The sequence below is a fragment of the Oryctolagus cuniculus genome, chromosome 12 (assembly GCF_051225735.1).
Source record: "Oryctolagus cuniculus isolate XC-2025 breed Fujian yellow rabbit chromosome 12, ASM5122573v1, whole genome shotgun sequence".
Classification (NCBI taxonomy): Eukaryota; Metazoa; Chordata; class Mammalia; order Lagomorpha; family Leporidae; genus Oryctolagus; species Oryctolagus cuniculus.
In genome coordinates this window covers 16,573,753-16,591,527 of record NC_142878.1, presented here as the reverse complement: position 1 = coordinate 16,591,527, position 17,775 = coordinate 16,573,753, and the positions used below count along the sequence as shown (strand labels likewise).

The 17,775-nt window shown below is 39.8% G+C and overlaps 1 protein-coding gene across 1 annotated transcript in view; it reads right to left on the bottom strand.

The window, feature by feature from the left end:
• Window positions 1–17,775, bottom strand: part of GABRG3 (gamma-aminobutyric acid type A receptor subunit gamma3) — a 679,184-nt gene that overhangs the window by 12,997 nt on the left and 648,412 nt on the right. The window contains exons 7-9 of the mRNA XM_051822228.3: window positions 7,800–7,952; window positions 4,092–4,288; window positions 2,726–2,785 (exon numbers count right to left, since the gene is read on the bottom strand). Of these exons, the coding sequence (XP_051678188.1) occupies window positions 2,726–2,785; window positions 4,092–4,288; window positions 7,800–7,952 (410 nt within the window). The remainder of the gene's footprint in view (window positions 1–2,725; window positions 2,786–4,091; window positions 4,289–7,799; window positions 7,953–17,775) is intronic.

The following is a 17,775-nucleotide window of genomic DNA, read 5'->3' as shown; positions in this document are numbered from 1 at the left end:
ATGTTGTACACAATGAAAGCATACAATGTTATCTCTCAATTAAAAAAGAACTCTAAACAGCTATAGCTTACATTGCATAAGAACTTACTTACATAAACCCTGCTTTTTGTGATGAAAATATCATCAATAATCAAAATAGATATTTTAACTAATAATTTCCCAAAGTCAACTTCAGCCAGTGTGCATCCCTGAATAACTCCTCCTTTTGCCTGGGTATAGAATGCAGCCCCAAGACCTCCCCTGAGCTATGTTTGCTGGGCACATGTGAAGTCCATTAGCTTTGCATTTGACGGGATAAGAAACTGTGGCACAGAGAAGTTAGAGCAATCTGTCCCCAGTCACACACATGATCCCTCATGGATTCTAGCTCCTGATAAATTCATTTATGCTTTTTCTTGTTGGCCACAGTAGCCCCTGAACTAGCATGAGGAGAGAGTGGAAATGTTGGCAATTCTCATCTAATAGTGGATAAACTTCCTGTTTCTCTGCTGTCATATGACCTCCTGCTGCTGATCTCTGATGGTGTCTTCTCACCTGCCTGGCACCCTTTCAGCCTGCGAATTGTGTTTCTTTGTGCGTCCTTTGAGGTCATTAAACTTCCTCTCATTTTGTAAAAATTTCTCCTACTTTTGTGAGAATTTCTTTTCTCTTTGTGTGAAAGAATATTTTTTTCCTTTTACCGATGGTATCCTTTCTACACCAAGATGCCCGCATCTCCCTCAGCTCCAGCCCCGGCTGTGCATGTGTGATGACGTGCTCCTTGGCCCTCAGCCTGTCAGTTCTGACTCTAGTCTGATCTTCAGCCACCCCTTCCCAAGGTCAGGCTGTTCTACCTGGATGGCTTGCCAGGTGCAATTTGTATTTTTACTGTGGTGTTCCACAGCTGTAGAAGTGGCTTGCTCATTAACCTTCTTTTAGAACGACCATGATACACATCTGTAGATAGCTACTGTGTCCCCTATGAAAATACATTGAAATACACCGAAGAGAAGGTACAGGTTAAGAGTTAGTAAACCACCTGTGGTGCATGGGTGGGCACAAAACATTCTGTGAATAACTGAATTCATACGCACAGAGGAAAAAATTCAGAACTATATATGTATGTTATTGTATGATGAAAGTGGTAGCTCATATCAGCAATTTAAGGATATATTTATTGCCAATAAAACTTGATCCTTACCAAGAATTATATACTAAGAATTCAGATATATTAATAATTAAATGTAATATTGTCAAAACTTGGTGACTATAGAGCCCAATTTCTTCACATTTCATTTTCCTCATATCTAGAATGAGTTTTTTGAGCACGCGAGTTGATGCACTTAAAACATATTGTCAAGCAAAGTGCTCAAGAGACAGTGAGGGGGGTTATACTATTCTGAAATAGGTGGGAACTTCCAAAGTAGGATACAAGATACAGAAACCACAAAAGGAAGGGCATATAGATGGGAAAACACGATACTTGAAATGATTCATGGAAAAGAACTACAAGGAAGGATCGTACAAGGTTGGCAATGAAATATGGAATAAAAACTACACTAAAAGTTTAATATCTTTAATATGTCCCAAATGTGACTACACAGATTATGGGTGTGTTATAAAACATAATATACATAATGTATAATATAAATAACTATTATTTTAAAATACTAATAAAATTTAAAAGACATTAAGATGCAGTTCACAAAAGGAGGATTACAAATAAAAATGAAAATATTAAATGATATATAACCAAAGAAATAGTAAATGAGTAAAGATTGCAGGTGGCAAATTTCTCTTTGGCTATCAAACTGACATCAGGGAGAGTTCTGGGAAATAAGTGCCTGGCACTGCTAACAGAGCTGTTAGAATGTCATTTGGTAATGACTGCGCAGCCCCTTTACCACACCATTCTGCTTCTAGGTATTCGTATCTAAGTAAATAGTCATAGGTGTACACAAAATAATAGGGATAACAACATGCATAAAAGTGGAAGTGTATACTTGGCTTAGTATACAGTCAAGATTGCCTATGAATGAGTTATAAGTATATAATACAATCATTACAAAGATCCTATAAAATAATATTAATAAATAGCAACATAAGTGTATATAATTTTTAAGTTCCAAATGAAGTTATAAAACAATGCATGAGTAATAATTTAATTCTTCTAAGATGTATGGATATACATTATTTGAATGCTCAGGATGAAGTCAGAAATACACTAATCTCTGGGTATAAGGAACATGATTAATTTTCTATGTGGCAAATATTCTAGGTTGAATTTTTTAAAGTAACAGTTAACACATTGTTTATTCATTTACTTGAGACACAGACTGAGGTTGGGGAAGAGAAAGAGAGAGCTCCCATCTGCTGATTTCACTCCCCAGATTGCCAATGTGGCTGGAACTGGGCCAGGATGAAGTCACTCTGAGTCTCCCACATGGATTGCAGGAAGCTGATCACTTGAATCATTACCACTGTCTACCAAAGTCTGCATCAGCAGGAAACTGGAGTCAGGAGCTGGAGATTGGCATCGAACCTACATACTCTGATACGGGACATGGGCATCTTAATTGGCATCTGAACCACTAGGCTAAAGGCCTGCCAGAGCAAACACATTTTGAAGGGAATATCTACATCACGCACTGGTCTACAATACATGCACAAGTAACCAAAAACTATCTTTCAAACACATCTTAGCGAAAATTCTCCAAAATATTGGCACTTGCAATGCTATACATACAGAAGGGGCTTGCAGGCTTATTCGCTCATGAATCCATCTTGAGGAATCTGGATGTAATAACTGTGAGAAAAGAAGAAAAATAATTAGAAAACTCCTATTGAAATCTATATTCCAGAGAAATCTTTAACGTCTGACTACCAATCCATGCCCCTCTTAGTGATGCTAGAGAGATTCTATTCATATCTTTAGAATCCCTATCTATTTTTTGATTGTGATATAGTTATATATTTGAAAGGCAGTTGGGGGGGAGGGATGAGACAGAGAGAGAGAGCTTCCATGAACTGGTTTTCACTCCCAAATGGCTCCAGTGGCTAGGCTGGGCCAAGCCAAAGCCAGGAAGCTGGAAATCCATCAAGATATCCCTTGTGGCTGGCAGGGTCCCAACCACTTGGGTCATTTTTTTTTTAAGATTTGTTTATTTGAAAGGCAGAGTTACAGACACAGAAAGGGAGAGACAGAAAGAGAGGTCTTACACCTGCTGATTCACTTCCCAAATGGCTATAACATCCAGAAATAGGGCAATCCAAAACCAGGAGTCAGGAGTTTCTTCCAGGTCTCCTAAGTGGGTTTAGGGCCCCAAGCATTTGGACCATTTGCCTTTGGTTTTACTAGGTGCATTAGCAGGGAGCTGTATTGGAAGTGGAACAACCAAGACTCAAACAGGCACATATATGAGATACCAGCACCACAGACAGAACCTTTACCAGCTACACCACAGTGCCAGCCCCTTGGATCATCTTCTGATGCCTTCTCAAGCACATTAGCAGGGAGTAGAATTGGAAGTGGGACAGCTGGAGTTTAAAACAGTACTCCAGGCCGGTGCCGCGGCTCAATAGGCTAATCCTCCACCTAGCGGCGCCAGCATACCAGGTTCTAGTCCCGGTCAGGGCGCCGGGTACTGTCCCGGTTGCCCTTCTTCCAGGCCAGCTCTCTGCTGTGGCCAGGGAGTGCAGGGGAGGATGGCCCAAGTGCTTGGGCCCTGTACCCCATGGGAGACCAGGAGAAGCACCTGGCTCCTGCCTTTGGATCAGCGCGGTGTGCCGGCCACGGCGGCCTTTGGAGGGTGAACCAACAGTAAAAGGAAGACCTTTCTCTCTGTCTCTCTCTCTCTCACTGTCCACTCTGCCTGTAAAACAAAACAAAACAAAACAAAACAACAGTACTCCAGGATGGGATGCTTGTCTCACAAGCGGTAGTTTGACCTGCTGTGCTACAATGCCTGCTCCATCCCTGTCCAGTGTTTAAAAGTCTTGTTGTGTTAGCTATTTATGTCATGTTTTATGAGATCCAAAGGAATGCATTTTAACACACATTTACCTCAAACTATGTTCCCGCTGCCTACCCAGAAATCATTATTGCCACTCACCGATGTTTTCTTCTTCGTGGCACTTGGTTTCCTACAGCTTGAATAGTAGTTGAGGGTGGCATACTCCATCAACGCAGCAAAGACGAATAAGAAGCACACAGTCACAAAGAGGTCCATGGCGGTCACATAGGACACTCTTGGGAGGGAATTCCTTGCTATGGTACTGAGTGTGGTCATGGTCAGGACCGTGGTGATTCCTGTGCAGGGGGTAGTCATCAGGTTAGAAGAGGATGGATGCACCAAGGAACAACAACTAAGAAAGAAAGAAAGAAAGAAAGAAAGAAAGAAAGAAAGAAAGAAAGAAAGAAAGAAAGAAAGAAAGGAAGAAAGGAAGAAAGGAAGAAAGGAAGAAAGAAAGAAAGAAAGAAAGAAAAAAGAAGAGAAAGAAGAAAGAAAGGAAAAAGGAAAGAAAGAGAGAGAAAGAAAGCAACATGATGCACAGCCCTCTCCCCCAATCAGGTTGTCTCACTTTGATGTGAATCCTTCTTGCTGTTGCATACTTAATGCAATGATACTTTAATTTTAATGCCCACACAATTCTGTAAGCATCATTTCAACAGAATTCCTTATTATAGTCTTCAGAACAACATTAAAATACCTGAATCAAGTTCACACCCTTTGATTTATTCAGTATGGTCACATGCAGGATAATGACATTTCAGTCATTAATGGACCACACATATGATGGTGGTACCATGAAATTATACTAGTGATATTGTATCTTAGTTTGCGAGATGACACTCTATGATCTCACACAATGATAAAACTGTCAATCAAAGCATTTATCAGAAAATATCCCCATCATTCATAGATGGACATCTGTAATTCTATTACTTGTTGACATTTTGTCTTTTAAATATTTTTTAAATGAGGATATAGTTCCAAGTCCCCCTACCTATTCTGTGCTATTCCACATCTCATGTTTTTCTTTTCCAAACAAATCATTTCCTTTCTTAGAATTCCTGCATCCTTAAATGTGTAAACTCTTCTCGTTTTTCAAAACACAGTTCTAACACAATCTGAGCTGCCTTCCCTTACAACACCCCAGACAGAACCGATGGTGTGAGCTGTTGTACTGTCTCTGTCCTTCCTATGTACTTCACGGTTTGTTTCTCCACAATTGTGCGAATTGCATATGTGTTTCTCTCCCTGAAAAGACTGTGTGATCTTTGAGAGCAAATTTGTATCTTGTTCATCTTTGCCCGTCACTCAGCAGAGTGGCTCAAATATTTTAGACATGTAAATGAATGTTTTGCACTGAATGGACAGATTATTTGATGATACTCAATGTTGGCTTGACCTTGTTACATTTACATGGGTCAACACTGAAGACATATTTAGAAAAGAGACACACACATGATGGATATTTTAGGAGAAAACAACAAACAAAAAAAAAGGGATGAAGACTATTGAACATGAAGAAAAGGAAAATGAAGCGTAACCATCATGCAAAAAGAATTTGCACCGATTCTTCTTTGGATGAGCTCCCTGGGAAATCAGGAACTGGCAGAGCTATCGGGCATGGCAAGTTGTTGATATGGATTCCAGGATCATAGGAATCTGGAGTTTAATGCTACAGCACACTACTGGTCAGAGATTAGTCACACGTGATAGATGAATACTTCTTCCCACTTCTGATGTAGAGCAAAAGCCACTGTCTAGTCTCTGACTCTAGCTGCTTAGGGCAGTTCTGCCATGTCCAGTCAGAGAATGGACTACTAGTACCACATGGGCAGCACATCAGGCATAAGGCATGTTATGTGGCAGTCCAAGCTCTCAGCTCTGGACCCTCTCAGTGTGTGGGTGGTGTGGTGTCAGTTGCCTTTTTTGGGTATGTTTCTTTAATAATAAATGTAATAAAACATAATGCCAGGCTCTCCTGACTGTGGGTGGGCAAGTTGTGACAGTTCATGTAAAACTGATGTGTAAACTGGGAAGGTCTACACTGATGTCAGGTGTATTTTTACAGAAAAAGCTTTTGTAATAAAAATCTAACTGAACTTAAAAAAATGCAGTGACCGTATCATGTCTAAGGAGAAATTCAGAATCCTAGTTTCTACTTCAATGAGGTTGTATCTGTAGTTTTTATAGATTTTGTTCATCCAGTCTCATTACTTGGCAGTATAAAAAGTCTTCAAAAGCTCTAAAAAACTATATCAATTTAAAGAATCTGTGCACCAAAACAAACCTATATCTTGTAATTTCATTTCCTATGAGCTTTTGAATTATCTGGATATTATCTGTCTTCACAAATAAAAACATTGAAAAATAAGAATTCTTTAATTATAAAGAAAAGCTGATAAAAATATGTTTCACAATTCTAAAATTACCAAATTCTGTGTTTTAGCAAAAGAACTTTGGGGACCGGAGGGAAATTCATGAAGACAGTTTTATTGTACATACTACAGTTGAGAGGTTTGAACATTCAGTTCAATTTATTTCTATGTGGAATACTGATTAGGAGAGATTGGCAAGGATGGGGAAGAGAGGAGACAGAAGAAGATTAGATAATGGGTACTGGAATACAGTTAGAGCAAAGGAATAAGTTCTAGTGTGCTACAACACAGTAGGATGGCTATAGATCACAAGAACCTATTATATATTTTAGGAATAAGTAGAAGAGAGCAGACTCCAACACAAAGTAATGATAGAGATGTATAATGCTGACTTGATAAATATATTTTGTGTACATAAGCTGAAATATCACAGTGTAGTCCATAAATACATACAATTATTACAAGCTTATCACAAAATTTAAGAAATATTTAAGGAGAAGGAAATGTTGACTACTCTGATGTGATCATTACACACTATGCTCATACACACATATTGAATTATCACACTATACACTCCAAATGTGTATAATTCAAATTTTAAAACATTATGTTTTTTAAAAGTTCTTGTTTGCTGCCAAGGTAGCCATATACGAGCAGAACTTTTTTTTTTTTATTTGAGATAACCCTACCAGTATTTTTTTTTTTTAAGATTATGATTTATTTATTTGAAAGACAGAGTAGTGGGGAGCTGGGAAGAGACACAGAGAGGAAGAGAGAGAGACAATCTTCCACATGCTGGTTCACTCCCCAAATGGTGAAATCAGAGAGCTAGGCCAGGCCAAAGCCAGGATCCCAGAACTCTATCCACATCTTCCACGTTGGTGGCAAGGGTCTAAGAACTTGGGTCCATTTACACTGCTTTCCCAGATTCTTTAACAAGAAACGATCAGAAGCAGAGTAGCTGGGGCTTGAACTGGCACTCCAACATGGGATGTTGGTGTAACAAGAGGTGACTTAAACCCCTGCACCACAATGCTAGCCTCAATCCTACTAATATTGTGTCTTTCATCCCACAAGATGTATGACAAGTTCTGTTTGCTTACCTATTGTAGTGAGACTTCTGAGTTGACAGATCTCAGGGTGGACCTACATTTTGTAATGATACCAGCTTTAAGGCTTAGATTCAGGTGAGACACCTGATTTACTTTGAATCCCTAACCGCATCTTAATTTGAGCAGCATATATGGAATTTCCTTGTCAGAAAGGACACTAACTTGGATCATTAAAAATAAATTTAAGTGTAGTTCAAGTAGCTCTAAATTAGATCAATTACATCTTTACAAAGTCTCTTTGATGAAAGGTATTTTTATGGATATATCTGTATTAAAATTACTCACTATTTTTGCAGAGGGCATTTTTTTTGGTAACTTACCTAATGCTGTTCTTGCTGGTGTAGCATCTTTTTTAATCCAAAATGACACCCAGGATAAAACCACAGTTAGTATACAGGGAATGTATGTCTGAATAGTGAAGTAGCCCATTCTTCTACTCAATTCAAAATATATGGTCATGACAACATAATCACCTGTAATAAAATTGTTTTAAAATTAGAGCTTCTTACATGGGTTAAAAATGATTCAGTGAAATAATTTATAATTTACTTTGTGAAATGAATGACTTGGATACAATTGTACTAGTACAACGATATCAAACCAGGAAAAAAATTAAAATGCTGGTGTTCTTAAACTGAATGTTTATAGTATCCGTGACTGTGAAAGGTATTTTACTTGTTATTGTAAACAAAAAAGCATATTAATTGATAGAGGAGGCAAATGCGCATATCTAGTCCATAACAATACTGAGCCATTATCGCTTGAGTCCTTGTGTGCATCAAATGATTAAAATCAGGCGTATCAGGGAAACTCAGCCCTCAGACAGATTTGGTGTCATTTCAGGATTTTTTTTCTATTATAACAGATCCATGTGATCTTACATAAACTTGTGCAAACATTTTATGTTTTTATGTTGTGATGTCTTTAATTTTAACTTTTGGGCTTTATGTTTTATGTCATATTTTTATATTTGTCTTAAACTTTTATGACTCTAGCACTCAGGCCGTGGTAACCCAGAAATAAAGAGAAGAAATCATTTCATGACATTCTGCTTCCTCCTAATAAAGCAAAGCCAAACCATGAAGGAGTTAGGGGCAATGCAAATGTTATTAAAAAGGAAACACAGTGTAATCTGGGGCTCAGGGGGAGGGTGCATTCTCAATACATTAGAAACTTCATTTTAGAAGCATCTTGATTCATTGCTTTTCTGGAAAACTTCCTGCCAAGATTGTGTCTCTCCTCATCCTCCATCTTGTCCGTTTGAATCCTCCATCCCTTCAGCCTGCTATATCCAGCTTTGTAGTGCCTAAAAGGCACCATGTCCAGAGCAAACTACATCTTGACACTTGTCCTTTCAGGTCCTTCTCTCTCTTGTTCTAGGTGGGAACCAGAAAGCCACGTGTGATTCTTTTTTCTCATCTCGGTGGTCCCAGGTGCCACAAGGCTCTCAACTCCTTTCCCATCCAGTCAAATCTACCATCTTCTATCACGGCCCCAAGCTCTCTTCTGCTGAACAATCTCTCTCTGATCCTCACTATTCTGTGTCTAAAACCCAAGAGATATTTCTTTTCTTTTCTTTTTTTCATGTATTTGATAATTGAGAAGCAGAAAGAGAAAGAAAGAGCTCCTCTCTGCTGGTTTACCTTCCAAAGGCCTGCAGTAGCCTGGACTAGGTACAGGGTTGGAGACAGGAGATGGGAACTGAACCCAGGTCTCCCATGTGGGTGGCAGGGACTAAACCATCGAGCCATCACTGTTGTCTCCAAGGACTCCATTGGCAGGAAGCTAGAATTGGAAACTGGAGCCAGCTATCTAAGGTACTCCAAAATTGGATGCAGGCTTCTTAACCTGCAAGTTAACTGTTAGGCCTAATGCCTGACCCCTGAAAGATTTTTCTAAAATGTAAATGATATTATATTATTCTCCTTATAATTCTTAACCAGTGTCTTGCTTCCCTGTGCAAATGTCACACTCTCAATACATTCAATACCATTCTACATTAAACACTCCTTATACTACAAGGCCTACACTACTGGCATCTGGTCTACCCACATTCTCAGCGTTACCTAAATCCCTAACCACAGGCCTCTACCCCTTCCTTTCAACCTATGATGCTTTTCTTTTTTATTTTACCTACATCCAGGTGGTTCCTATCCACATTTCTCTGAATCTCAGCTTACAAATCACTCCATTTCCTAGGAAGTCTTTCCTGACCCCATTCCAATAATTTTGGTGCATTTGTTTCTACAATTAGTAACATAGTTTCTGTCTTCAAACCAATAAACTAGTTGGGTTATGGAATATATCTCTCTTGTTCTTAGTGTTGCTTAGTGATAACAATCAATTAGTATTTGTTGAATGAAAAGATTATTATGTTCCCAGTTTTACTTAAAAGATCGAAAAGGAGATTAATTGAGCCCACATGAAAACTACAATTTCAAATGTCAGACATTTTTGGTATGATATTCTGTTCTGCTGTGGCAATATTCAGGATTGTTGATAAAAGCATAAATTTGTAGACATTTTTCAAGAAGCATTTAAAATCTTAAGCAAATTAACAAGTATTTCAGTACAGGATTATTAACCTGGAGCAATAAAAGAACACAAAAACATTTTCTAAATAATATGATTGCTTAAAATTACACAATTTTCCTTGGAAAGATTACTTGAATTGTGTGAGATTTATAAAAATTTATGTTAAATTATATATGAACTTTAAACTGTAGAAGAAAAACAGACAAAAGGAAAAATAAACATAATCCATCATCGTAGGACTGATGAAGATAGCTTGAAAGGAATATCCACAGAATGGAACAGTGTCTGCAGATACCAGCATTACAAGTTCCTGAGTAAGAACACAGACAACTCCAGAGCAGACCTACCTTCTGTTTTAGTAAACCCACCCGCTTTCTCCCCACCTTAGAGTACGTGGAACTCTACACCTGTGCTCAGCATACTGCTTTCCCTAATTCCTGGTCTGCCCCAACATTCCAGTGTCAGCAGCGTACTCAGACCTTGGGCACCCTCAATGAGGCTCTAATTGACCTAGAAGCGGGTGTCTCACAGAGGGGAGGCAGAAGCAGCAGTCAAAGCCCCAGCCTCAGGTACAAGAATGGAAGTGTGCAAAACATTGTAAGTAACAGGGGAGAGGCTATAGGATAACCCTGGAAGATGGTTCCTCTCCATCCATTCAGAAGAAAGGCTAAGCTGAATTAAAATTTTAGTCCCAAATTCTTGTTCTATTGATTTGATTAGCAGCCCATCCTCAGCAATTGCTTTGCAGCACTGAATATATTAACAGAAATTTGCCTAAGGTTTAAAGTGATTGTAAGGAAGAATTACAAAGGTGTTTTTGAAACATTATAGTGGAATGGTTTCTTTCATTCATTCCTTTATTCTAGAAAGAGAGTTCCATATATGGTGGTTCATGTAGGGAGAGAGGGGCCTACATTGTGTCTCTCTGAATCCAAGTTATCATCTTGGGAGGCTGTAGATGAGGCCAGTTTCAGATAGGTCAGAACCATATAAAGCCTGTACTGTGGGAGATTGTTATTTCCTTAGGACGGTGACTGCTAATCCCAGGCAAATAACCTTCAACTAGGGCAGATTTGTGCAAGAAAATGGCAGCTCCCAGAGTAGGCCTGGAAGAAGGGGCATTTCCCTGGAAAGAAGTCTTTGTTCACAGAAGAAAGTTTACTGAGCAGAGGCATGGTTTGTCTGGCTCATAAGCACCAAGGGTATACGTGCACACTTTTCTTGCTGATTTTTAAAATAAAACTACTTTGACATATACTTACATATTTGCCAAATAAAAAATTATTCTGTACTTACACTGCATGCAATTACATTTTTAAAAATCAAAGGGCGGGGCCAGCATTGTGGCGCAGTGGGTTAACGCCCTGGCCTGAAGCCCCAGCATCCCATATGGGCACCAGTTCTACTTCCCGGCTGCTCCTCTTCCGATCCAGCTCTCTGCTATGGCCTGGGATGGCAGTGGAGGATGGCCCAGGTCCTTGGGCCCCTGCACCCACGTGGGAGACCCGGAGGAAGCTCCTGGCTCCTGGATTCGGATCAGGGCAACTCCAGCCATTGCGGCCAACTGGGGGAGTGAACTGGCGGATGGAAGACCTCTCTCTCTCTCTCTCTCTCTCTCTCTCTGCTTCTCCTTCTCTCTCTGTGTAACTCTGACTTTCAAATAAATAAATCAATCTTAAAAGAAATCAAAGAACATGGCTCATTTAAATAACCTGCTAGCTATTTTTGCTAAACTTCCTATTTGTAAAAGTATCATTTCAATGAATCAGTAGATACATTATAAAATACGATTGGAAAACGAAGGTGATAGTATTTTTTTCTTTCTAAAAGTGCTAACCATTTGTATAATATTGTTTGGGCTACCTTCACAAAATAATAGACATCTAAGCAAATTTACAACGTTAAAATTCTAAGTTTTGGCTTCAAGACTTGCCAACAAATATCATCTCATGATTTAAAAGTACAATCTTTTTTTTTCAGAAATATTAATCTTCCCAGAAAATTAAGAAACCATTATTTACTCCATGTCTTGGGTACCCTCACTTCTTTATTGTACTCTAGGCATCAAACCCATCCTTTGAATCTCTTTTTTTAATCTTTTTTTTTTTAATTTATTTGAAAGTCAGTTACACAGAGAGAGAAGGAGAAGCAGAGAGAGAGAGAGAGAGAGAGAGAGAGAGGTCTTCCATCTGCTGGTTCACTCCCCAGCTGGCCACAACTGCACCCATCTGAAGCCAGAAGCTAGGAGCCAGGAGCCTCTTCCAGATCTCTCACGCAGGTGCAGGGGCCGAAGGACTTGGGCCATCTTCCACTGCTTTCCCAGGCCATAGAGAGCTGGATCAGAAGTGGGGCAGCTGGGACTTGAACCAGCGCCCATATGGGATGCCAGCACTGCAGGCAGAGGATTTACCCGCTATGCCATAGTGCCGGCCCCTTATAGGTACAACCTCCCTGGCCTTTTTTCAGGGTAGCCTAAGGTTAGTACCTCCCTCCAAAGCAGCCAAGACCTGGTCCTTAGCAAGCAATGGTCAGCATAGCAAAAGCCTCGTCTTCTCTATCTTATCCCTCAAGTTTTCCCTGGGAAGATATGGGTTTTTATTTTCTTTTTTTTTTTTTTTTTTTGACAGGCAGAGTGGACAGTGAGAGAGAGAGACAGAGAGAAAGGTCTTCCTTTTGCCGTTGGTTCACCCTCCAATGGCCGCCGCGACCGGCGCGCTGCGGCCGGCACACCACGCCGATCCGATGGCAGGAGCCAGGAGCCAGGTGCTTTTCCTGGTCTCCCATGGGGTGCAGGGCCCAAGCACCTGGGCCATCCTCCACTGCACTCCCTGGCCACAGCAGAGGGCTGGCCTGGAAGAGGGGCAACCGGGACAGAATCCGGCGCCCCGACCAGGACTAGAACCCAGTGTGCCGGCGCCGCTAGGCGGAGGATTAGCCTAGTGAGCCGCGGCGCCGGCCAGTTTTTATTTTCTTTATGCTATCCTTTCATGAAAATAAAATCTCAACTTTACAGAAATTCAATGTATCAGCCTTTCTGTTGGTACTGTTTGTGTCATCTTTGGTAATTTTTTTCCTTACCCAAGATCACCCAGTTGTCTTATACATGTTTTGCTGTTTTTAAAATCTAATTATCTACATATGTAATCGAGTCTCGTCCAAATCAAGTGTTTAAAATTCTATGATTTGTTGTTGCAACATCACTATTGCCACCACCAGACATGTGTAATGCCATCTCTCTTGCATTCATGTGTCCATATATGAATGGATCTGTGTGCATATTGATTACTACACAGTCACCCACTCTACCCAAAATAGTCACAAACGTGGGATAACCCCTTACTCCTGAATGTGGGAAAAACCTGTGATTTGGTTTTAATCAATAAATATAACCTGCCACTCCCCTGATTATTTTATATGGCAAAGGTGAATGGGTTTTGCAAGTGCAAGAAAAATATCTATTAACCCAAAAAGAGATGACCTTGAATGGGCCTAAGTTAGTCAGGTGAAAGCCTGTCAAAGAAGGACTGGGCCTTTTGAGGAGAGAGCGACTCCTCTGTTCATTAAGAAGTGAGACACCGTTATCTCTGCAACTGCCAAGAATGAATTTGATCAACGATTTGAACTTGGAAGTATTTTTTTCTGTCCTCCAGTTTCCGGATGCAAATAAAGCTTGGTGAACACCTCAAATGCAGGCTTGCGTGAGCCTGCACAAAGGACCCAACTAGGCCACACCCAACTCACAGCATCTGTTGGACACATTTGTGTTCTGTTTAATAGCATTAAGTTTGTGGTAATTTGTTACTTATCAGTGAAAAATTAATACAATAGCAGTAATTCATAGTGGAAAAATCTTCAGTTTTGCTATTCTTTCTTAGACATGACTTCGCAGTCTCGGGTCTTTGTGTTTCCACATAAATTATAGAATCAATTGAAAAATTCCTCAACAAATACAGCTTGCATTTTAACTAGAATATATTATTTAACTTCCTTTATTTAGTTCAGTGTGGTTACCTGAGATTAGTTAAGAAAATATAAAGATTTTGCAATCACAGAATTTTGTTTACTTCAATTTGTATATCCTTCAATGAAATATTGAATTTCTTCCATAAAGTATTAGCACACTTTTGTTAGACCTAGTTCTTGATATATGTATATCTCTGTTGCTATGGACAGTAATATATTTAAATTAGACATAAATTATACATATATTTGTTACATTTATATTTAAATTGTATTATATAACTCTTTGTTGCTGTTGGAGTCAGCCATCTGCATCATGGATTAGAAATCTACAGATTTAACCAACTGTGTTATCAACTTTTCCAAAAAAAATTGCATCTCTACTAAACATGTACAGGATTTTTGTCTCATTATTCCTAAAATACAACAATCTATTTATGTAGCATTTGCATTGTGTTACATATTATAAGTAATGCAGAGATGATTTAAAGTATACAAGAGGGGTCGGCACTGTGGCATAGCGGGTAAAGCCGCCACCTGCAGTGCTGGCATCCCATATGAGCGCTGGTTCAAGTCCTAGCTGCTCCACTTCCAATCCAGATCTATGCTATGGACTGGGAAAGCAATATAAGATGGCCCAAGTCCTCGGGCCCCTGAACCCACATGGGAGACCTGGAAGAACCTCCTGGCTCCTGGCTTTGGATCAGTGCAGCTCTGGCTGTTGCGGCCAACTGGGGAGAGAACCAGTGTATGGAAGACCTATCTCTCTCTCTCTGCCTCTCCTTTTCTGTCTGTGTAACTCTGACTTTCAAATAAATAAATAAATAAATCTTTAAAAGACATGTGTAGATTATGTGCATGTATCATGACATTTTATATAACAGAGTTGACCATCCACATATTTTGTTATCCGCAGCAGCCCGGAATCAGTCCTCTGCAGATAATGAGGACTGAATGTACATAGAAATGATTTTCCTTTTGTAATGCTGATCACATATTCAACTATCTTACTAACATCTTACTATACTATTTTTCTATAAATCACGTCACTTGGGGTTTTTATAAAGAAAAACTCTGTAGTAGAGTATCCCCACTAATATATTAACAAAAGCATGCATCTTAAGTACACTTCTCTTGTTTTGACTTTTTCTGTCTTCCTGATTCAATACAACCTTAACACATGTTCCATGTCCTATTTCCTGGCCTGACTTCCAGATTCAAGTCTTCTTTCATTTCAGGAATTTTTAAATACTGCCTTCAAATATTTTATTTCATTTGCTTTCATTTTCCTTTTACATGATTATTAATTATACCTTTCTGAATACTCTTTGTTTGACTTACATATCTATCATTTTTTTTTCTCATCAATGAGTTACTCTTTGGGTGCATTTTTCTGTAACTAAACTTATTCCTCACAATGTTCTTAGCAGATTATTCATTCTATTATTACTATTTCTAATGTGGCTTTACTTTTGTTCTTTATAAATTATTTATTAACTTGGTAGAAAGGCAGAGAGAGCAAGAGAGAGAGATCCACTGTCCACTGGGTCACTCCTTGAATGCACATGATAGCCACATTTGGGCCAGGCTGAGGCCAGGAGCCAGGAACTCCACGTTGGTCTACCACATGGGTGGCAGGGACCCAAGCACTTGGGCCATTATGTGCTACTTTCCTGGATGCATTAGAAGTGTGGACATTCTAAGCGACAAGCTAACCTGTGCTACGACACCCACCCTATTTGTCTTTATAGTTCAGTGTTGATTGAATGCACTTTGGGGTAATGGAGAGTTGTGTCAGTCCTACTGTAAAAATAATGCCCAGAAAAATCAATTAACTCATCACAAATGAGTAGTCTCAGCATATTTGTGAAGCCTTCAAGTGCCTACTCCCTGGAAGGGCAGGTTTAATGAACCTTCACAGGCCCTTATACCTAACAAAGCCTAAAATCCAGGGGGAAGGACCTCACCAGAGGACAATTCGGAGGCCTCTTACCAGGCAAGGGAGGGAAAGCAGTATCATTGTAGCCTGTTTCAGCTTCTTGTCTCATGTTTGATATGGGAGAGAGGTTGGAAAACTTATAATCCTGGATGAAATGAAATCATATAAACTGTTCAATTGAAATGGAAGAAGAAAGAAAAAAAACACAAAGGAAACAGAAAAAATAATGCCACAAACAAAAGAGTTAGAAATTAAATTTAAATCCAACTACATTAGCAATTACTTCCATGATCCTAAGAGTGGAATGCTTACTAGAGAGGCCTAAAATCAACTGGGACAGTGCCCATGCTGTGAAGACTCCCTGTGGCTGGTTCCCACATGACATGACCTCTCAACAAACTCTTCCTATGACCAGGGAAAAATCTATTGCACTTCAGGAAGGGATGAGCTTTATGTCTTAAGGTCATTATAGAAGAGTGATTAATGACCTCTCTTGGCATATAGATAACACAGAGTGGGGGAATGTAAGGGCCCTCTTTAATCAACAGTGAAGAATGTTAGCTATTATGAGATAGAATTTGATTTTTAATGTGATTGATAACCACACATTAACTTGTATTGTTTAAATCTGATTAAATGCACGTACATATCTTGTAAGAAAAGTATAAAACCGGGTCAAGCTGTGGCATAGTAGGCTAAGCCTCCACCTGCGGCACCAGAATACCATATGGGCACTGGTTCATGTCCTGGCTGCTCCTCTTCCAATCCAGCTCTTTGCTTATGGCCTGGGAAAGCAGTGGGAGATGGCCCAAGTGCTTGGGCCACTGCATCCATGTGGCTTTAGATAACTCAGCTCCTGCTGTTGCTGCCATTTGGGGAGTGAACCAGCAGATGGAAGACCTCTCTCTCTGTTTCTCCCCATCTCTGTCTGTAACTCTACCTCTCAAATAAATAAATAAAATCTTTTTTTTTTTTTTTAAGTATAAAACCTGTAACCAAACTCAGGCTAATAAAATAGCCAATTCAGGCAACTGACTGGTTGTTCCCAGGTTTAAGTCCTCGGTTTGAGTGGTTAGCTAAACTTTAACTTTGATTTTTTCCAATCACACTCTGATTATTTCACTCGGTAGTCTTTGTGACCACAGTAGGCTCCAGAGCAGTCCACCCAAGACCAGTTGGAGCTCCATGTGGCAGCAGCTCCATGGTACCAGCCAGATCCCACTGTCAGCCTACCAGATCCTCCGGAGTCCCAGCTAGAAGAGTGAGTCTCTCCTGGGTCACAGACCTCCCAGTTATTGATTGAGGACCCTGTGTGTATTTAGCAAATCGTCCATATTCTAGATGTGGATTATGTGACCTTCTATAAACAAGGTAATGGAGACAGGAATTCCCAATTTTAATATAATATATCCTTCTGTAAAAGAACACTGAGAAGGGAGTTGACTGGGGGAAAAGGTAGTGTGTTTTCCATTAGATCAGAACAAAGTCTTGAAATGCAGTTCAATGAGACAAAAACAAGGGAACGGTGAGATCATGTGCTTACTGACTCTGCTCCATCACACTCCATCTGCCTAGGTGACTCTATCTACCTGCCTGCAGGACGTCTTCTTGCTGTCTACATTGTCCGTTCATTACTTCAGATGACTAGGGGCTTACAGGAGGCATCTGAGATTAAATCCTGAGACGTGGGCAGTCCTGTAGGGTCTGCCATGCCCCCCACCCCATAGATTATTACCCACGGAAGGACACTCCAAGCCCCCACAGTAATATTAGATGGCCAGGAATGGACACTTGGATACACAAGGCAAGCAGACAGCTCAAAACAGCACACTTGGTCCTCCACATTCAAATCCTTAGATTTT